This window comes from Mastigoproctus giganteus, chromosome 10 (genome assembly GCF_048544385.1).
Source record: "Mastigoproctus giganteus isolate SK-2022 chromosome 10, ASM4854438v1, whole genome shotgun sequence".
In the NCBI taxonomy this organism is placed as follows: Eukaryota; Metazoa; Arthropoda; class Arachnida; order Uropygi; family Thelyphonidae; genus Mastigoproctus; species Mastigoproctus giganteus.
Genome location: NC_143584.1, coordinates 129,604,637 through 129,628,329, shown reverse-complemented (window position 1 = coordinate 129,628,329; position 23,693 = coordinate 129,604,637). Strand labels below are relative to the sequence as shown.

At 36.4% G+C, this 23,693-nt stretch overlaps 1 protein-coding gene across 8 annotated transcripts in view; it reads left to right on the top strand.

Annotated features, from left to right (window-relative positions):
• LOC150079283 (ubiquitin carboxyl-terminal hydrolase 48-like) overlaps window positions 1-23,693 on the top strand; it is a 955,076-nt gene that overhangs the window by 350,407 nt on the left and 580,976 nt on the right. For all 8 annotated transcript variants that reach the window (XM_090382262.1, XM_090382266.1, XM_090382265.1 and 5 more), the window contains one exon: window positions 21,256-21,361. In XM_090382262.1, coding sequence (XP_090238388.1) covers window positions 21,256-21,361 — 106 coding nt within the window. The remainder of the gene's footprint in view (window positions 1-21,255; window positions 21,362-23,693) is intronic.

Genomic DNA, 23,693 nt, shown 5'->3' with positions numbered 1-23,693 from the left:
TATTCTACAACTGTCTTTCCTCAATTTGAATTTATGTCCCCTCAGGTAAGTAATCTGAGCAAGAGGAAGAATTCCATCTGCTTTGAGCTTGCTCAAACCATTCAAGGCCTGATACACCTCAATCAGATCACCTCAAAGGTGCCTAGTCTCCAGACACCGTAATTTGCAAAACTTAAGCCTTTCTTGGTTAACAGCAACCCTTTGTTCCATTCACCAATCTTGTTGCTCTTCTCTGTACTCATTCCAGCAACTCTACATCCTTCCTAAAATGAGGCTTCCAGACCTGTATGCAGTACTCAAGGTGTGACCTAACCATTTCCTTATACAAGGGAATAATCATCTCCACACCTCTGCTAGCAAAATTCTTGTATATCATTGACTAAACACCATGAGCTACTCTTGCAGCCTGTCTGCATTGCTCAGAAAACTTCATATCTGACTGCACAATTACCTCCAGCTCTTTTTCATTCTTTGCTCCCCCGAGTATAGTACCACACATTTGATACATTACACTGGGATTACTTCTACCCATAGGCAGTACTTTACTTTTGTCAATGATAAACTTCAATTGCCACCTCTCAGTCCATCTGTTCAACTTTTCTAGATCCTCTTGCAGTAGGGTACAGTCATTACTGCCATTACCAACCCTGCTAATCTTCATATCATTTGCAAACTTAGACATTAACCATGACATTTATAGGACACACAACACCATTACCCTAACAGTAACTAAGACACATTACTAGTAAAAAAGAATCTTGGATTCGTTTTACATCTACAATTACTAGAAAAACAGACAGCAGAAAGGTTTGGGACAAAATTTATAAAATAAACAACAAATACCAAAGAATTTCTCCTCCTTTTATAAAATGGAATGGAAAAGATATATCAAAGCCTGAAGACATAGCCAATGCTCTTGGTAGAACATTTGAAAAAATATCAAGCAGTAGCTCCTATGAACCAGCTTTCCAAAAACATAAAGCAAATAAAGAAACCCGTAAATTAAATTTCTCCAGTAAAAGTAGAGAAGCCTATAACTAACCTTTCATTCTCAGAGAACTTCATAAAGCCATTTCAGAGGTGAGGCAAAGTGCAGCGGGTCCAGATGAAATAGTATACATGATGGTACAACAATTAGATGAGAAATCATTGATATCGTTACTCTTGTTGTATAACAGGATATACCTAGAAAATTCCTTTCCAAATCGGTGGCGTCATGCAATAGTCTTAGCCTTTCCAAAACCAAATAAAGATCCCACAAATCCGAACCACTATCGCCAATAGCCTTAACTAGTTGCCTTGGAAAAATACTTGAAAAAATGGTAAATGCCCGATTAATGTGGTTTTTAGAAACCCATAACTTACTAAACACAGCCCAATGTGGTTTCAGAAAGAACAGGTGCACTCTAAGACTTAATGATAAAAGCAGAAAACAACATAAGAAATGCCTTCATAAGAAAGCACCATCTAGTAATGATATTTTTTGATATAGAAAAGTCATACGACACAGCATGGCAATATGGAATACTTAAAGACATTTATAACTTTGGGATGACAGGACATCTCCCAATATATATATCCATAATTTTTTGCAACAACGAACTTTCCAAGTTAGGATATTAACCACACTATCACAGGTTTTTATACAAGAAGGAATACCATAGGGATCAGTACAGTAAACCCCCGCTATTCGCGGTATCTGTATTCGCAGTTTCGCGTATTCGCGATCGCTGATTTATATAAAATGAAACCTTAAAAAATGTGAATTTTAAAGCGCCGTGAATATTTTCCGCCATAAAAAACATGGGCGTGGCTAAAATTATCTTTCCCGTTCAAAACAGCGTTCAGTGGATGGGGGGAGAGGGGAGACAAAATCGCGAGCGTGGATGTTTCTCGCTAATCCTTGTTCAGTATGTGTTATGCGCTTGTCATGGAAGGTTTGGTCGTTTGCTTTTAATTTATATATAAATTGAATAAATTTATCAATTTATTTAATTTATATGCTTACAAAAGTGATAAATCTCCCGTTTTGCAGTGTAAAACAGACTTTTTCGAGTGTGTTAACGGAAGAAAGTGACTTTATTGTGGTCAATTTCTTTTTTACCCGTACAAAAATATGGCTACGAATAACAAGGGAAATGTGAAAATATCAAAGGTGATGACATTAGCGAATAAAATTGAGTTATTAGACAAAATTTCTAATGGTGAAAGTGTCTCTTCAGTGGCAAAACATTATAAAATCAATGAGTCAACGGTACGATCAATCAAAAAATCGGAAGAAAAATCCGCCGTAGTGTCCGTGAAAACGCGCTAATTGCTTCAAAAATTTGCTCTGTAACTCGTGATGTTAAATTAGAAAAAAAAAAAAAAATGGAAAAAGCTTTAAATCTGTGGATAGAAGACCGAACTCAAAATAAAATTCCGTTAAGTTCACTCATCATTCGTGAAAAGGCAAAACTCCTTTATCAACACTTCAGCGAAACTGGTGATAGCACTGGCGGGATAAGTTTTTTTGCAAGCTAAGGCGCTGGTTTGAAAAAATTGTTTGAAATTTCTAATAAATATTACATTTAATATTAAATTGTTTCTTATTTTCATTTCGATGCCATATGCTTGCATTTCACTATGTACTGTCTATGTACATAGTCATATTATGAAGGTACATATAATACATACATAGACAAAATTTTAGACTAGTTTTTCTTATATATTTCATACTTTGGAACGGAACCCCTTTATTACTATGGGAGCCATAACTCAGTATTCGCGTTTTCGGTATTCGCGACATTTCTCAGGAACGTAACCCCCGCGAATAGCGGGGGTTTACTGTACTCAGTGCTACCCTTTTTGCCATAAAAATCAGCTCAATAGCTGAACAAATACCAAGTACCATAGATACAGCACTTTATGTTGATGTCTAAAGAAATTGAATATTATGAAAGTTATATCTGCAACAACGTGAGGAGCAGACAGGTACACTTTGTTATATCTTTATAGAACCTTGATAAGATCCAGACTCGATTACGGGGTACCAGTATATAGCTCTGCAAGACCCAGTGCCTTAAGACGGTTAGACCCTATACACCATAATGTGCTACGTATAGCCCTAGGAGCATTTCGTACTTCTCCGGTTCAAAGTTTCTATGCTGAAGCCTATGAATCTCCACTGTACAGAAGACAAGAACTGCTACTATCTTATGCAGCTAAAATAAAGTGTATTCCAAATCATCCTGTGTGCAAAAAATTATATGCACCAATATGGGAACATTTGTACAGAGAACTTCCAACAGCAAATAAACCTGCAAACATACACATCAAGGAGCTACTTCCAATTTGGTCTCTTGATTTCAACAAACTAGCTACCATACAAAACGTACTAAGACCTCCTTAGAGAAGAAATTCCCTACCAGCTTTCAACTACTACATGCTGCCTATCTAGAAAAATATCCTCACTATACACAAATATATACCGACGGATTGAAAACCAATACAAAAGTAAGTGCAGCAGCAGTTTTCTGTGATACTACTATAACCCAAGTTCTCCCAACAGAATGTAGCATCTTTACAGCTGAACTACAGGCAGTGAAGTTAGCAATAGACTGAATATGGCACCAAAAGGTACTCCATAGTTTGATCTTCACAGACTCCCTCAGTGTAATTCAAATAATACAGTGCAACAGAGAGAATCTCCATCCAACTCTAAGACAAATTCAAGTGACTCTAGACAAGCTCCTTAAAAGAAAACAAAACATAATCTTTTGTTGGATCCCTGGATATACAAGAATTAAAGGGAATGAAGAAGCTGACCATGCAGCAAAAACGGCAACAGGCACCCTTTCTTCAACCAAAGTATCATATACAGACTACAGGCATAATATCAAAATGAACAGCAAGGAACAATGGCAAAAAATATGGAGAGAGCAAACTTGTAATAAACTCTATCAAATTAAACCAGATTTAAAGAAGTGGAAACCCAGTGAAAGAGATATACAAAAAGAAGAAGTAATCCTAGCCAGGTTAAAGATAGGACATACATATCTTACTCATTCCTATCTACTTAGAGCTGAAGAACCGCCTCAGTGTAATCAGTGCCCCATGTGCAGCAAACAGTTAAAAATTGTTACTAGACTGTCCAGCCTATAAAAACAAAAGAAAAACAGCCTTTAAATCAGTAACTAAAATTCAAGATGCTCTTACTCTAAAATGTTTTTCAGAGTAAGATGCTCTTACTCTGAAAACATTTTAAGTGAAGAAAATAATATACAAGTGGTTTTCCACTATTTAAAATTAATAGGCTTTTATAATCAGATTTAAGAAGAAAAGAGTCAATGTAAATTGATGTATACAATCAAACTCTCTCTCTCCATTAAATACTTTGTGAATAATTTCTAATCGGGCATTTATTTGAATGGCAAGTGCAAGAGATCACAGTAGAAAATGCAAAACATTGGGAGGTGCATTATGGCCATAGAAGCCGATGCGCCAACAACTAACAAACAACAACAACGTCTCAATCACAGGAGCCTTACTCGCTTGTAGGCGTGAAAGTTTTCTCATTAAATAATCATTTGAAATTTCAACATCATTAATTACATTCTTTCAACTTCACTGCCATAATATCTCATTGACACAAACGTTTTTTTTTTTTTTTAATGTAAAAATCGATTCGAAGTAACTGAGTTCATCTGCAACTTCAGCTATGGTATCTAATACTATCCCACGTCCATTACATAAGGGTCCAATCTGATTTGTCCTTCTGTTCTTTGCATTTATATATGTGAAGAATTCCTTAACTGCATTCTTTGCTCTCTTCTTTATTCTTTATCCCCACTCTTTGCTCTCTCCCAGACTCAGTAAAGATACTATAGTGAAAATTATACAAAACGTCTTTCTCCTTCAGAAAATGATGAACATAATTCAACCATGGAAGACCAACATGGAACAGAACATCAGTGTTCTGCAAATTCTTTCCAAAATAAGAAATTGCCTGACTCGAATGAGATTTTAAAAGATGAACTTCAGTCGGAAATTAATGAAATACTTTTAACTATTTTTGCTAAAAAAGTTCAAAGCCTAGAAAATATGGACTGAGATCGTCTACGATTATCTCTGTAAAATAGTACCAGAATAGAATCCAAAGGGGTGTTTTCTGCTGCTAATAATACTGTATGTACCAAAATTAGATCCAGTTTAAATGATCATCACCATTGATTGCTTATATTTCTTAATTTATTCAGACAGGTAGTGTGGATGCTTAAACATAATTAACTTTGCAGTAACAATATGTATTTCTTTGTTTTTAGAATAACTGTATTTTAATGATTTTTTTTTCGGAATATTTATTATTGCAATAAAAGTTTATTTAAAACATGAATTCAAGTAATTACAGTACATGTTTTTTCCTTACTTTGTTGCACCTAATTTTTATTAAAATTTATTGAGAAAAACGTTTTTTTTTTTTGGAATACCAGTATCCCAGTGTTTCATAAATTAAAAATACCGAAATACCGGTATTAATATTTTGACCAATATTGTAAGCCCTACTTATATAGCATCAGCCAAAAAAAAAAAAAAAAAACATATCTTCTAATTTTACCCATCCACTCGCTCCAAATGTGCCGTAATCTATTTAAGCTATCAACTTCTACAATGACAGATGGAAGTTTGTTCCAGCAATCAACTACACGCTGGCTAAAGCCAAACTTCTGCACATCTATCCTGTAACTGTCTTTCCTCAATTTGATTTTATGCCCTCTCAGGTGATTATTCTGAGCAGGAGAAAGAATCCCATTAGCATTGAGCATGCTGAAATCATTCAAGGCTTTGTACACCTCAATCAGATCACCTCACAGGTGCCTAGTCTCCAGACACTGTAATTTGCAAAACTTAAGCCTTTCTTCATAAGAGCAACCCTTTGTTCCATTCACCAATCTTATTGCCCTTCTTTGTACTCACTCCAACAGCTCTACATCCTTCCTAAAATGAGGCCTCCAGACCTGTATACAGTATTCAAGGTGTGGCCTGACCATTACCTTATACAAGGGGATAATCACCTCCTTATCCCTACTAGAAAAATTCCTGTATATCATTGACTAAACACCATGAGCTACTCTTGTAGCTTGTCTGCACTGCTCAGAAAACTTTGTATCTTCCTGCACAATTACCCCTAGGTCCTTTTCATTCTCTGCCACTGTCAGTGTAGTACCATACAGTTGATACATTACTTTCGGGTTAGTGCTTCCCATATGCTGTACTTTACATTTGTCAATGTTAAACTTCAGTTGCTACCCCTCAGCCCATCTGCTCAACTTTTCTAGATCCTGTTGCAGCAGCATACTGTCATTAACAACCCTACCAACTTTCTTATTGTATGCAAACTTAGCCTGTTATACCATCATTAATAAATACAGGCAACAACACTGGGCCCAACACTGAACCCTGAAGAACTCCACTAATAACATTAGTGCATGAAGAGCAGTGTCCATTGATTACCACTCTTTGTCTTCTCCCACTCAACAATCCCTTTATCCCTAGCAGCAATTTGCCTCCAATGCCACACTGCTTCACTTTGTACAGCAGTCTTCCATGTACAACAGTATCAAAAGCCTTTCTAAGATCCAAATATATGATATCAAAGTTATTTTTCTTGCATCCAGTTCCTTTTTGACCACATCATAGTATCCATTCAAATTGGTCAGACAAGACTTCCCCTTAACAAATCCATGCTGTGTCCGAGCTATAACTGAAGCCTTGTCTAGATGATCCTGCAGTGCTTCTTTAACCAGTGCCTCCATTAATTTCCCTGGAATAGAAGTTAAACCAACGGGTTTGTAATTACTTGTCACCTTTTGATCCTCCTTTGTGAATTGGGGTCACATTTGCACATCGCCACTAATAACATTAGTCCATGGGTACTTCCCCTGAGTCCAAGGAAGCTCTCATAATTATGGCTAAGGGTTTGCTTACTTCCTTTGCTGCCTCCTTTAATATAACTGGATAGATCCTGTCCACCCCGGGTGCCTTTCTTATGCTTATCTTCAACAATTTCTCCTGCACTTTGCTCTCAGTTATTACGAAATCATCTAGCACCCTGCCAGAGTTTAATTCACCTCTGGCATTCCCCTCCCTGAATAACTCCTCATGTGTGAATATGGATGCAAAATACTCATTTAGTTTGTTAACTACCTGAGCAGGATCATCAACAGTTGAACCATCGATATCCAGTGGACCATTCTGATTCATCCCCTTCCTTCTAGAATTTACATAAGTAAAGAACTCTTTGCTATTTTTCTTTGCATCCTTTGCCAAAGATTTCTCGTAATCTGCCTTTGCCTGCCTAACCAGACCAGCTTATATCTATCATAGGCTTCCATGTCACCCATTAATTTATATATGTTACATGCATTTGTCTTCTCTGACACATGTCTCTTTATTCCTAGGTACTTATGAATGGGTTAATACAGGGTGTTCATTTTAAATTGCAACTTATAATTTTCAGTTTTCTTCACTATTAAAAAAAAATTTTTTTTCTTTTTTTTTCATAGTGAATTATTATTTCGGTAAGAAATTGTATGCACTGTGCCAAGAAATTATCCAACAAGTGTTCTCTGAAGTGGAGGTGCCAAACAAAACAATTTATCACCTTATTAGAAAGTGATCGAATGCCAACACATTAGAGTGTTGGCATGCGAGGTGAGCGGACGCGCTTCATCAGGGCTCCTCGGTTAAATGGATTGGATTACTGTTGATTTGTGCTTTTAAATATTTGATTTATTTAGATATTGTTGGATTATTTTGTTATAGGTTTTCCTGTAACAGTTTGATTTTTATAATATTATAGATATAATTTTTAAACGTTAATTTTCATTGATATTTAGCTAATTTTATAATGGTAGTTATGAGATCTGACTTAAACATGTCACAGGTTATTGTGACTCACACGGAAATAGCTGATGGTAATTTACGGGTGACTCATGATTTAATCTGTTGCGGAACCTGTGGAATGTTTTCCAAGGTCGACCTGGTGACTAATAATAGCTCACCTGGGGATTCTTTTCTTTGTGATCAATGTAAGAAGTGCACCGATCTTAAATTACAATTTGGTGCAATCATGGAACAATTTGAGTCACTGAAAAAACGGGTGCTTGCCCTCGAGAATAATTCATCTGGGAGCTCGTCAGGGACTCAAGACTCCAGCAATCTACCAAGTGATGTACACCCGATTTGGGCCTCAAAACAGAAAAACCAAGTGCAGACTACTCTGGTTAAAAAGGACATTGTTTTATTAGGAGACTCCATTGTCAGGGAAATGGGGAATATTTTTTGTAATAAGGATAGGTGGAGTAGAACCAGGGTATGTCTGCCGGGAGCAACTATTAATGATGTCACCTACAGATTGTCAGATTTTAGGGGGGTAAAGAGAATATTATTATTCATGTGGGGGACTAATGACATTAAACGTACACAATCTGATGATTTGTTGGAAAAAGACAGGACTATGCTGAGGAAATGCCACGAGCTAGGCCACAATGTCTATGTGTCTGCAATTCTGCTCAGATGCGACAGGAGGGATTATATGTTAAAAGCCTTGTGGATTAACTCAAGACTTGAAGGACTCTGCAAGGCTTTAGGGGGGGAAATTTCTATCAGCATGGCCCACACTTGTAGGTAGAAGGAATTTGTTTTGTAGAGACGGGATACACTTAAACAAAGGTGGTGCAAACGTTTTTGCCAGTATTATTGAGTACACCTTAAAGGTTCAGGGAAACTGCTAGTTAGGAGGGATGTGGGTAATATTGACACACGTTTATCTGATAATATTGGTCAAAGTAACTCTTGCACATACCTCAAGAGTTCTTATCTGTTTCCCCAACTGGACATATTATCTAGATGTTCTGGGGGCAGAAACGTTTCAAGTGAGCGGGTAGCTAATGCCAGGGAAGCGAGCCTGAAAAACTTCAAGGGTTGTGTTAGGGTAGTTAAATATACAAGAACAGTAAGTCTTAATTGTTTATATAGTAATGTTAGAAGTGTCGTCACTAAAATGAGCGAATTCGAACTGCTGGTTAAAACAAGTAAAGTGGACATAATAGGACTTACGGAGACATGGTGCCACCCGGAAATAGGGGATGACGAGTTTCAGTACAGCTTGTATAATGTATATAGGAAGGATAGGGTAGATAGACGGGGTGGTGGGGTAATGCTTCTTATCAGAAGCAGCCTGAGTGCAACGATAGCTTTCCAGGATTCAGACGTTTCACATGCTAGTACAGAATCTGTATGGTGTGAGATAGTTGGAAACAAAGGTATAATGCGAGTAGGAGTAATCTACAGACCAGGTGATTGTGAAGATTATGACAAAAGCCTCTACATACAAATGAAATGGGCAAGTAAGTGTCAATGTCTTATTATGGTTGATTTCAATTTGCCTCTAATTGATTGGAGTAAATGGGAAGGAAACTCGACATGGGGAACAAAATTTTTAAATCAACTAGATGACTGTTATTTGTATCAACATGCAGGGAAAGTACTAGAGAAAAGAATATCCTAGACCTCATCATCATCATCCATGAATCAGATGACATAACAGGGCTGACAGTAGAGGAACCAGTAGCAGGAAGTGATCACGGAGTTCTACGGTGGATGATGAGAGAAGTAGCAGTAGTAAAAGGCAAATGAATGGGTTTTAATTTCAGAAAAGGAAATTACGATGCCTTAAGGTACTACATGGCCTCTATTAACTGGGTAGATATCACACAGAGAATGAATACAATTGAACTGTGGTATGCTTTTAAAACATTAATCACAGATGCCTTGAATGCATATTTACCATTAAAAAAATACTCCGTGAGGAGAGTTGGATGAATAGTGAAGTTCATCCAACTTGGAAGTTCATCCAAGTGATCATTGCCACATTACTTGAGCAGAAAAAGGTGGCATGGAAAGGTTACAGAGCAATAAAAAGTACTGAAGCCTATAACAGCTACAAGATGATCTGTAATAGAACCACACAAAAGTTTCGACAGGCAAAGGCAGTTTATGAGAAATCACTAGTAAACAGTGCAGAGAGGGGGGGGGATAAGGAATTCTTCACATATATAAATGCCAAGAAGAGAAGGACAAACCAGATCGGATCTTTACATAAGGGAAAGGGGATAGTATTAAATACACCAGCTGCCATTGCAGATGAACTCAACAGTTATTTTGCATCGATATTTACAAATGAAAAACCTTTTGTGGCAATGGGAAATTGTGGGAGCGAAGTTGAAAAATTTGTAATTAAATGATATTGAAATTTTGCCAGATTATTTAATGAAAAAACTTTCGAGCCTACAGGCCAGTAAGGCTCCTGGAGTTCATGGAATATACCCTATAATCTTAAGGGAGGCGGAAAGTGAGTGCATTGAACCATTGAAGCTAATTATGTGAGCATCACTTAACACTGGGGAGATTCCCTGGGATTGGAAAAGTGCCAATGTATCTCCCATACATAAGGGTGGCTCTAAGAGTGAATTGGGAAATTGTCGACCTGTCAGTCTGACTTCAGTGGTAGGGAAAATCATGGAGTCAATGATCAAGGGTGGAATTCAGGATCATTTGGATCGAATTGAAATTCTCAAGGATACTCAGCATGGTTTTGTAAAGGGAAAATCATGTTTAACAAATCTGGTTCGCTATTTTGAAAGGGTCACTCACGCGCTGGATTTAGGGAATAATTTCGACATTGTTTATTTAGATTTCAGCAAAGCTTTTGACTCAGTCCTACATGAGCGGTTGCTTTATAAGCTGGAATGGGTTGGAATCACTGGGAAAATCCTTAGATGGATGGCAGGAAGGCTCCAGGGCAGGAGGCAGAGGGGTGTGATAAATGGCTATTCCTCAGATTGGGTTGATGTAAGATGTGGGGTTCCCCAAGGATCATTATTAGGACCACTGTTGTTTTTAATTTTCATAAATGACATCGATGAAGGGATAGAGGGCATGATGTCTAAATTTGCAGATGATATTAAAATTGGTAGAGTAGTTAATGATCATTGTCAAGCTGAGCTTCTTCAGAGAGACCTAGATAGATTTCAGGAATGGTCAGAAAAATGGCAGCTATGTTTTAATCCAGCAAAGTGTAAGGTATTACACCTGGGAAACAGTAATCCCACAATAACTTATTCACTTGGTGCAATTCAACTAAATCCAGTACTGGAGGAAAGGGACTTGGGTGTTATGATACGGTCAGACATGAAATTCTCTGAGCATTGTAAACAGGTTGCAAGGAAGGCCCATGGTGTCCTATCGATGATCTATCAAACTTTTGCAAGTAGAGATAGGGACTTGATAATCCCATTATATAAGGCTTTTGTTAGACCATACTTGGAATACTGTGTTCAGGTATGGAGACTGCACCTAAAGAAAGACATCGAGCTTCTTGAAAGGGTGCAAAGACGGGTAACTCGCCTGGTGGATCAGCAAAAGGGCATCCTTATAAAGAAAGACTTTGAATGTGTGGGTTGCAGAATTTGGAAACTTAGACACCTTAGAGGAGATTTGATTGAGGTGTTTAAGGCTCTGAGAGGCATCAATAAAATGAATGAGGATGAAATTTTCAAGATTATAAATGATGCTAGAACTAGGGGAAATAAATTCAAGTTACGGGGAGAAATGTTTAGATTGGACTGCAGGAAGTTTTATTTTAGCCAGCGAGTTGTAAATTACTGGAATCAGTAATTACTGGAATCAGCCTCTACTGGGTGGTAGAGGCTGACAGTTTGGGGAAATTCAAAGGTAATCTGGATAGTACCTTCGGGTGAGGGGAGTGCATAGGATTATAGATTTAATTTCCTTTTCTTTTATTAATTATTATTATTTATTTATTTGTTATTATTATTTTTTTTTTATTATTGTTTTATTTGGGTTTTTTTTTTTTTTTTTTTGGCTGGTTCAGCATAAGCCATAGGCTTTCTTGCACCATGCGGCCATTACTAATACTAAATACTGATCAATTGCATAATTGCCTGTGCATGGTTCTAAATGATGATGCACTGGAAGATGCACGATCAGTTTGCTGCAATCCCCCTCTAAATCATTATGAAAACTGTCCAAATAGATATGTCTCTAGATAGTGCACATAAAGCTACATGTTTGCTGTATTCGAGAGTGTATCGTATCGCATCCATGCCATATATAAATTGTTGCCTATTGATCATGCTTATAGACTCTGTTACTATAAATAGTTTAGGGGCTTTGTTCATATGTTGATTCAAGTCTTAGGCGAAAGTTTTTTTTCCAATGATACATGGTTTCATCTGAGCAGCTATGTTAATAGTCAGAATGATCAATTATAGAGTTTGGACAATCCCATGCATATCATGGAAGTCTATTGCATTTGATTAAAATTGGCAATTGGTGTGTGCTTCCACAGTGCAGGATTATTCATCCAATATTCTTTGAGGACGTTGTGACATCTTAAAGTTATCAAAATATTTTAATGCAGTATCACTTTGCTTGAGGTCAGTGGGAGGCAGTCCTGTTTTTGGCAAGATGGTGCCACTTGCCATATTACACAAATGACTATAGAATTATTGAAATAATTTTTTGGAGAACAAAAATTACAGTAGTTATGCCCCCCCCCCCCCAAGGGCTCCTGACCTATCTCTACCAGATTTCTTTCTTTGAGATGAGCCCATCTCAAAGGACTTCTTTACAACAGTAACCCTCACACCACAGAACAACTGAAAACCAATATTTCAGAGACTATTACAAGAATAAATCAAATAACTCTTCACTGAGTTGGTTGGTTGGTTTAGATTTTATTGGCACATTAGCAACTAAGGCTATAATGCGCCTCTTCATTGAGTGGCATAGAATATGGTGAAATGAGTGAATGCTTGTATTCAGCAGAATAGTGAGCACTTCGAGCATCTTTTGGAAACTGTATTTGAGTAATGATTTCTTGGTTACATATTCATCAACCTTTTTAACACCCAAAGTTGATTCTTGGTAGAATAAGTATAGTTTTTGAATTTCTCCAAGATTAGAGTATCAGAAAAGGCGATTTTATAAAGTTTTTAAAAATAGGAGGAAATTAACAATAATTATTTAACATTAATAAAGATAATCTTCCTTCCTTTGACAGTTTACTCTAAAGCAGGATAATATTGAAAATTTATCCCATTGGTTTACTGATTAGTATTAGTTAGCAACATGGTGCAAGGAAGCCTTATGGTGCACCGGCCAAAAAAAAAATAAAAAATAATAATAATAAAATAATAATAATAAGAAGAAGAAAATTAAAAAATAATAATTAATAAGAGAAAAGGAAATGGACCTATGCTTTTCTTTCTCCCATAGGTAATTATCTAGCTGACCTTTGAATTTCTCCCCAAACTGTCAGCCTCTACCACCCACTTAGATAACGTATTTCAGTAATTTATGACTTGCTGGCTAAAATAAAACTTACTGCAATCCAGTCTAGACATTTCTCCCCGTAACTTGAATTTATGTCCCCTAGTTCTAGCATCATTTATAATCTTGAAAATTTCATCCTCATTCATTTTATTGATGCCTCTCAGAGCCTTAAACACCTCAATCAAATCTCCTCGTAACTTTAAATTATGGCACCTAGTTCTAGAATCATCATTTATAACCATGAAAATTTCGTCCCCATTCATTTTACTTATGCCTCTCAGAGCCTTGAACACCTCTATCAAGTCTCCTCTAAGGTGCCTAGTTTCCAAGCTTTCAAATTCAAAGTCTTTCCTCATATGGATGCCCTTTTGCTAATCTCACAAGGCGAGTTTCCCGTCTTTGGACCCTATCAAGAAGCACAATGCCTTTCTTTAGTTGCAGTCTCCATACTTGAACACAGTATTCCAAGTATGGTCTAACAATAGCCTTCCATAATGGGATTATGACGTTCTTATCTCTACTAGCAAATGTTTGATAAATCATTGATTGGACACCATGGTCTTCCTTAACCAGTCTACAGTGCTCAGAAAACTTCATGTCTGACTGTATCGTAATACCCAAGTCCCTTTCCTCCACTACCAGTTTTAGTTCAACTGTGCCAAGTGTATAAGTTATTTTGGGGTTACTGTTCCCCAGGTGCAATACCTTGCACATTGCTGGATTAAAGCATAGCTTCCATTTTTCTGACCATCCCTGAAGTCTATCTAAGTCATTGTGAAGATAGCTCTGCTTGGCAGCAATCGTTAACTACTCTACCAATCTTTACATCATTTGTAAATTTAGACATCACGCTCTCTATCCCTTCATCAATGTTATTTATGAAAATTAAAAACAACAGTGGTCCCAATACTGATCCTTGGGGAACCCCACTTCTTACATCAACCCAATCTGAGGAATAACCATTTATCACAACCCTCTTCCTCCTGCCCTAAAACCATCCTGCTATCCATCTAAGGATTTTCCCTTTGATTCCTGCCTGTTCCAGCTTATAAAATAACCACTCATGTTGGAGTCAAATGCTTTGATGAAATCCAAATAAACTATGTCGAAATTATTCCTTAAGTCCAGCTTTTGAGTGACCCTGTCAAAATAGCTAACCAGATTAGTTAAATATGATTTTCCCTTTACCAGAACCATTCTGAGTATCCTTCAGAATTCCATTTCTATTTAATTGATCCTGAATTCCACCCTTGATCATTGTCTGCATGATTTTCTCTGCTACTAAAGTTAGACTGACCAGCCGGTAATTTCCCACTTCCCTCTAAGAACTGCCCTTATGTATTAGAGATACATAGGCACTTTTCTAATCCAACAGAATTACTCCTGAGTCCAGTGATGCTCTCATAATTAGCCTTAATGGTTCAATGCACTCACTTGCCACCTCCATTAAGATTATATGGTATGTGCCACAACCCCAGGAACATTACTGTCCTGTAGGCTTGACAGTTTTTTCATTAAATAAATGTGAAATTTCAATATCATTAATTAAATTTTTTTTTCAACTTCACACCTGTAATTTCTCATTGATGTAAAGAGTTTTTCTTCTGTAAATATTGATGCAAAGTTGAGTTCATCTGCAACTTCAGCTGGGTTATCTAATACTATCCCATGCCCATTACATAAGTGTTCAATCTAGTTTGTCCTTCTCTTCTTTGCATTTATATATGTAAAGAATTCCTGATCCTTCACATATACCCTTTGCTCTCTTTGCCAGTGATTTCTCATAATCTGCCTTTGCCAGCCTAACCTTTTCTGTGGCACTATTACAGATCAATTGATTAAATGAACTTTAAGAGTAGTTTTTTATTCTGTAAGTTTTTTATGAAATAATTTCTTTATGTAAATGATATTGTTGAATCATTGATTTAGAATTAAATGATTTTTTTTTTTTACAAAAATGTTTGTTTGCAAAATTACCTTAAAAAATCTCTGAAATGTAACTTTGATTAATTTATAAAGTAAGGAATCTGAATCTCCAAGAAAAGATTTGTGCAAGAAAAGCAATTTTTTATTTTATAAATAAAATTTATGTATATACATTGTTGATAATTGTAAAAGATTACAAAAAGTTTTGTAAAACATTGTAACAAATTGTAAAAAATTGTAAAAAACATTGTAAAAAATTTTAAAACATTGTAAAAAAATTTATTTATAAAATAAAAAGTGCTTTTCTTGCACAAATCTTTTTTCTTGGAAATTAAGATTGTTTTTAAAAACAAAACTTCCATTAAACCAACATATTTAACTGTACCATTTTATGAAATGGCAAAGGCTATATTCCAGGAATTTTTCTCTTGAGGATAAGGTTTCAAATTTATTTTTTTCTAAAACATTCTTATTAATACTTTCTGGTGTCTTTGCAGTTAGATGAAAATATTTCCTTCATTAATAATTTAGCATTTTTTTTTTTTTAATAAAAATTATTCATCTGAAATATATCTGTCATGGAATAATGAATTACACTGTCTGAAGTATGCTGGTTTCTGTTGTCCTTTTCATTTACTTTTGGAAAAGTTGAATTAAAAGGTCTGAAATGGGTCTGAGTTCTTTGTTCTCTAGCCGCAACATTTTTCAAAGCTGAAAGCCAAGTTTATAATATATCCTATTATCCAAATATATTTTCTTAAAATTTTATTTTGACCTTGTTATTATCTCCTATCCAAATTCAAATTTTACAACTCTGATAACTGTAATCTCACTTGAACAGTTATCTTTATATTGTACAATGCAACCTTGATATACTGCAGCCAGTTATACCAATTTTGAATATGTGAGGGTGATCATGTCCCCCCAAGAGGGACATAAAAAAATGCAGATTATGGTAAAAGATGAATTTCACAATAGATATTAGCAGAAACAAATTCAATACATGACAGAGGGAAACTAGCTACAGCAGTAGCTTTTAAAGTGTGGGCCACTGAACTATTGTATTTTCTTCTGTGGTATTCTTGAATTAGATGATTTTGGAAATATACTTTGGGCTGGCCATGGTGCAGTAGAGTTGCATGGCCACAAATAAGGAGGTTACAGGTTCAAGCTGCTATTCTGCTAAAAAAAAAATGCAAAAATGCATGACCCGTTGTGACCTGTGGTGCTGAAAATGTGACTCTCATTAATAATTCATTATGGATGCAGTCATGATGAATTTGTAAACGTTTTGGCCTTGACTGTCTAGAGAATAAATGGATATTTATTTTATTTATTTATTAAATTTTTATAAACAATAGTAGTTACCTGCAATTGAATACTGTAGAGGTTCAATTTCTCACCTGTCTATCTTCAATTAGAGATGCAATAAAAATGCATCAATGAAATGTGAATTGCATGCAGGTTCAGAGCTAAATGTTTAGTTTTGTCAAAACTAAATGTTTAGCTCTGAAAAAGGAGAGGGGAATCAGGTCCTATATTTGTCAGTTACAATATATTTGTGCGTTATAAATTTTTCTAAACACTGTGTGACATTCTTTTTAAGGATGAAAGCACATTTAGAATGACAAAAATTGCTAAAGTCACATGCAAAGTGTGTGTGAATTGATAAACAGTTTGTATTTTTATTAGTTGCTACTGATTCAGAATGCAACCAGCCATATTACACTATTTTCTGTAGGAAATGATTTCTGATGTTGGATTTGCCTTTTTTTTTTTTTTTTTTATGAGAACCCCAGACACGAGAGGTATTAGAACCTATAGTACTTATTACTGTGCATGGGTTGGAGGTTGAAATACGTATGAAGGAAGGTTATTCCATAAAATGGCAGTTGAATGAATAAACGAGGAAGATGAGAAGTTGGTTCTGTGAGTTTGAAGTTGGACACTAAATAGATATTGGTTGGTGGTGGCACATGTTTGGACTGTTTTGAAAGAGAGAGTGGGAATTATAGAAGCCAATTCAGAAGAACAGTGCCCATGGAAGTATCTGTAGAAAAGGCATGCAGCAGAAACAGTACGTTTATGAGACAGCAAGTGGAGAGACTGTGTTAGAGAGGAATCATTAATTAACCTAATTGCCCTCTTCTGAATGGAATCTAGAAGCCTGAGAGAGGTTTTAGGGGCACCGCCCCAGCTGTGGGAACAATATTCCATGGTAGGGTGGATTTGCGATTTGTACAGAGTAAACAGCTGCTTGGAAGAAAAGTAACGCCGAGCGAGAAAGGGAAAACCAAGTTTTTTAGATGCAGTGGAAGCAATATTTGTAATGTGCTTGTGCCAGAGAGAGAGAGAGAGAGAGAGAGAGAGAGAGAGAGAGAGAGAGAGAGAGAGAGAGGGAGATTAGAAGTCAGGGTAATCCCTAAAAGAGATTATATCATTATATCATTTTGCCTAGAAATGGGAGTGTCACCAAAGATAAGCATAGGAGCAGAAGAATCCTTTTTGTGAGATATAAAGCAAGACTGAGTTTTAGAAGGATTGAAATGAACTAAGTTGTCATTGCCCCACTGGAGAAATCACCTGGAGATTGGCATTTAAGTAATATTTAGTGGATCTTTGAGAAGTTGAAGCTGATCGAGCAGGGCAAGGTTTTTCAAAATGGAAAGTGGAATGCAATGTGCTATTATCATCAAAACTATGATAGGATTTCCAGTGAATGGAAGAAGGTCATTAATATACAAGAGGAAAAGAGTGGGGGAAAGAACTGAACCTTGTGGGACTCCAGCATTAGTGGAGAAGTTAGAAGACAGAGAGCCATCTACCATCACCCTCAGTGACCAGTCAGAGACAAAAATGGATAACCAATTACAAAAAAACAGTTGGCAAACCATAAGATGGAAGCTTGTTTAGAAGACCTCTATGCCAAACATGATTGAAAGCTTTTGAGATATCAAGAGCAACTGCTTATGTTTCACTGAACTTTTCCATTGAATTTGTACATAAATGAGTAACATAAGCCAGAATATCACCGGCGGATCGACATTGACAGAATCCATACTGATGATCGTTGATCAGACAGAAGGTTTCTAGATAGTTTAAGAGTGGGCAGTTAATTGATTTCTCCATTACTTTAGAAAGAGTAGAAGTAATTGTAATGGGACAATAATTGGATGGGAGGGATTTGTCACTTTTTTTTTGGAACTGGCTGGATATGAGCAAATTTCCAAGCAGAAGGAAAAACACCTCTGGAATAAGAAAGTGAAAAAAGGCTGCAAAGAAGAGGAGTAAGTTCAGGAGTGCAGATTTTGAGAACAAGTGGAGAAATACCATCAGAACCTGGAGCTTTCTTAGCATCAAGATTCTTCGAAATCCTTCTGATATTCTTTTGTTGGAAGATCACAGGAGGCATTGAATGGAGCATGCTGGGAATGGTGGGAGGTGTTTTACCACGATCATTAATACATCAGTTGGAAGAAAAATGGATGCTAGCAGATCAGCTTTATTCTTGGCTGAAGTGACAACAATAGAACCATCTGGTTTTGACAGAGGTGAGAGCAGAGATTGACAAAAATTGCGGCCAGTGCTTTGGCAAGAGACCAGAATGCTCGGCTACCATTAGGGCAAGAAGCATGTTTTTTACTCTTAGCCTGTTCAAAATCTAGTTTGAACTGATTAATAATTACTTTACAATTGTTGCAAGCTTTGGTGTAGGCAGAAAATGAAACTGAAGAATTGGAAACAAGCCAATTACGATATGCAGCATTCTTCTCTCTTGAACTGCCTTAGCACATTTATTGGAAAACCAAGATTTAGATAAAGGATGAGATTTTAAAGTGGAGTGTGGAATAAAGAATGCCATTGCTACAAGAATAATTTCACTGACACAATCTGAGCAAATGTTGACATCAGAAGTTTTGAAACTGTAATCCGACCAAGGAAAAGAAATCTCGCAGGTCATCCCATTTTGCATTCTTGTAATGCCAAACAACACGAGTTTGGAAATAGCCATGAGATAAAGGCTCTATTGGAGAAGGGACAATCACCAAGTTGTGATCTGGGTGCCTAAAGGACCACTCACTTCGACTGTGTACATAAAAGGGTTGTTTTTGAGAAAAAGATCAAGCAGACAAAAATGTTGGATGTATGGTTAGGATTGTCTGGTATTCTTGTAGGTAAATGAATGATCTGTGCACGGTCATTAGCAATTGCAAAAGCCTTAGCATCTCGGCCAGCTGGGTCTGTGTGACTAGAAAATGGAAGCCAGTTGGAATTGTGAACATTAAAATCACCAAGAAAAATTATCTCACTGTTAGGAAAGTTGGACAGGAGAAAGTCAAAGAGTTCCAAGTGATTGGTGGAGTTGGGAGAATGGTAGAGACAACAGATGAAGTTTTCAGAATGAGGAAGAGAGATTTTAATGGGATAAAATGAAATCAAAAAGAGGAGATTCCAAATTACCAAGTCTCTGACAGGAAATATTGGAATGGACATAATGCACAAGTACCACCTTTCTGGCGAAAGGAATCATACTGCTAATAATTTGGGCAACTGGGATGAGCAGTGGTTGAATAAACTGATAACTGAGATTCTGTCAGATAAAATACATGAGGTTTGGCAGTCTGCCACTTACAGTCTGTAAGTGGAAATGGACATAATTGAGATTAGAACTGAGACCATGTATATTTGTGAAATGAACAAGGAAGTGTTTAGGAGGTTTAAATCTTTTTGCAGATAAGTTTGCTCTATTAGTTTGACAATTTGGGATGATTTCCTTAACCTTAACTGTGAGGTGCTTTTTTTGAGAAAAAGCAGTTTTTTATTTTTTGCACCTTCATGTCTGATTTCTCACCTGTGGTGGCCATTAGATCACATGGCATTTCTTATTTATATAGTAGCTATATTTAATGAGATTTAGTATACTGTAAATTGGATTCCCTGTAAATTGAAAGCTTTTGAGATATCAAGAGCAACTGCTTGTGTTTCACTGAACTTTTCCATTGAATTTGTACATAAATGAGTAACATAAGCCAGAATATCACCGGCGGATCGACATTGACAGAATCCATACTGATGATCGTTGATCAGACAGAAGGTTTCTAGATAGTTTAAGAGTGGGCAGTTAATTGATTTCTCCATTACAAATTGATTCCAAATAAACATGTCTTATTTGGAAGCATGGAATCATTATCAGAAATTAACAACTCAAGGAATTTTATTTTTTAATTATATAAGATATTGTTGTTTATTTTTATTTTAAAATACATTATTATAAGAAACAATAAAATACAGTAATTATGGGTAAATGGTTAACCATTTTCCATTTAAAATGTTTAACCTGTTTTGTCCATTGATGGCAGAATAGTAAAACTGAAATTTGCTTTCTTAAAAACACATGCTTAATTGGTTATCTTTTGGTTACTGTGTGTTCATGTTAAAAAGATTGGATAAATTTTATCTTCAGCTATAATGCTTTGCTTATAATGTGGGTGTTAAAGTTGTTCTCCAACACCTACATTATATTGAGATTGCAGTGTTATTCAGTTTATTTTATTTTAATTTTTACTTTTATTTTAAAGTATATTCGGTAATCATTACTTTATATGAGATTTATATCATTGTGCATGAATTAATCAAAAAAAACTTTACTGCTAATGGCACTTCATTATAATAAATATTAGACAAAAGAAGAAATAAATATAGTGCATGCTGTATATAATTAGCCATAATTGTAACTTTGTAAAAAATTGTAAAATGGTAATTTTTACTATGGGATTAAAATCATGTATTTCAGCTGAGAGCACTGTAACAAATGTGCTTTATCTAGGAAAAATTTTGTTGCCAAATAATTAGGAGATATTACTGAAATGATCAGTTTTACTGTTGTTATTTCCTATAATTTATATGTTTCAATTTTTATTATAATTGTAGGTTGTCCATATGAATTCATAAGCACAGAATGGTTGACTAAATGGCTGAACAACACTGAAAAAGTACCAGAGGTCGATAACTCTCATTGTCTCTGTCCTCATGGCAAGTAAGAGCCGTACATTTTTATTATTATTATTATTTTTTTAATAGCGAATTTTTAAAATTAGCAAGTAACAGTACAGTTGCATGATACAGTTAGCTGTTAGTGCACATTTTATGTTATTGTTCTTTCTCTTATTTCATGTATCACATGAAATAGACAATTTCCACATTGGCTGCAAGAACACGCAAAGAGACAAGAAAATACTACATATATTCTAAGAGGAAATGCTTTATATTAGCCTTGTTAATAAACAGGGACTTGCAATCAGAAACAAAGGCATGATTATCACATTATATAAGACAGTGGTTAGGCCACATCTGCAGGGTGTTCCATAAGCCTGCCAGGAGCAAAGGTTGATGACGTTGTAGAGCGGATATCATCTTTTAAGGGCACAAAAGGTGATATAGTTGTACACGTTGGCACTAATGATATTAAGAGTAGGAGACCAGCGGAATTACTTAACAAGTACAGGTCACTGTTGACAAAAAGCAGTGAAGTAGGGTTGAATTTGAAAGTGTCTGCAATTCTGCCCAGACACGATAGGAGGGAGTATATGATGAGAGCCTTGTCAATCAATTCGGCCCTGGAAATATTGTGCAGGGCTCAAGGGGTAGAATTTTTTTCAGCCTGGACTGTACTTGTTAACAGGAGAGATTGCTTCTACAGGGATGGGATACACTTAAATAGAAAGGGTACAAGAATATTTGCTGATGCTATCGAGGCAGTGTTAGGTGGGTCGGAAAACTGCTAGCTTGGGGGGAGACAAAGACTAATAGATTAACAGTAGCCACTGGCAGAGGTGAAAGAGATTCTTGCTCTGCTTCTATTGGAATGAGCAGAAGCCTGAAAAACAAGATGCAGGATATTTCAGAGACTGCCGGGAGTCATTGCGGTACAATTAAACACATGGGTTGTGTTAGGGTAGCTAAGAATAGAAACAGGTGCATGTATACTTGCATGTACACCAATGCTAGGAGTTTAATAAATAAATTTGATGAATTTGAGGTATTGCTCAAAACATCAAAGGCAGATATTGTTGGGATATCAGAGACATGGTGTCACACAGATACAACTGAAATTTGGGGAGTACAACGTCTACAGAAAGGATAGGAAGGGAGGAGGGGTTATGCTATTAGTTAAGAAATACATAAAATCCAAGGAAGTGAAGCCAGTCGACATCGATGGACAGGGCAGTGTCGAGTCAGTTTGGTGTGACATAAGCATTGGGAGATCAAAATTGAGAGTAGGAGTGTGCTATAGGCCTAATGACTCTCATGAGTATAATAAGATACTGTACAGGGAAATAGAATGGACCAGTAAATCAGAGAGTCTTATAATGGGGGATTTTAATTTCCCAGATATTGACTGGAATTTGTGGGTTGGTCACTCACACACTAGCAAGGCTTTTGTGGATTTATTGGATGATTGTTTTCTACACCAGCATGTTCGAGAGGCAAATAGAGGGAGTAATACTCTTGATCTGATTATCAGTAGTGATTCTTCATGCATTAAGAATCTGCAGATAAAGAAGCCACTAGGTGGCAGTGATCACAGTGTGCTGAAGTGAGATTTACTCAAGGAGGTAACTACCATCAGAGGCAAAGGGAAGGGTTTTTGCTTTCGTAAAGGCGACTATGATGGTCTGAGACAGTATTTAAATTCTATACAGTGGGACCAACTGATGATGTTACCAACAGCAAACTCAAAATGGGAAGCATTCAAGGAACTAATCTTGGAAGCTACCAGGCTTTACATACCATCCAAGAAATATTGTTCAAGGTTCAGGGCTAAATGGTTGTCAGATGAACTAATGAGACATATGGCAGAGAAGAAAAATGCATGGGATACATACAAATTAATGGGTGACATGGAAGCCTATGATGGATATAAGCTGGTCTGTAACCAAGTCACAAAGGAGATTAGGCAGGCAAAGGCAGATTATGATAAATCCTTGGCAAAGGATGCAAAGAAAAACAGAAAACAGTTCTTTACCTATGTAAACTCAAGAAGGAAAGGGATAAATCAGATCGGTCCACTGGATGTTGATGGATCAACAGTTGAGGATCCTGCTCAGGTGGTTAGCAATCTAAACGAGTATTTTGCATCTACATTCACACATGAGGAGTTATTCAGGAAGGGGAATGTCGTAGGTGAAGTAAACATTGGCAGTGAGCTAGATGATTTTCTAATAACTGAGAGGAAAGTGGAGGAGAAATTGTTGAGGATAAACATAAAAAAGGCACCCGGGGTGGATGGGATCTATCCAGTTATATTAAAGGAGGCAGCAAAGGAAGTAAGCAAACCCCTAGCCATAATTATGAGAGGTTCTTTGGAC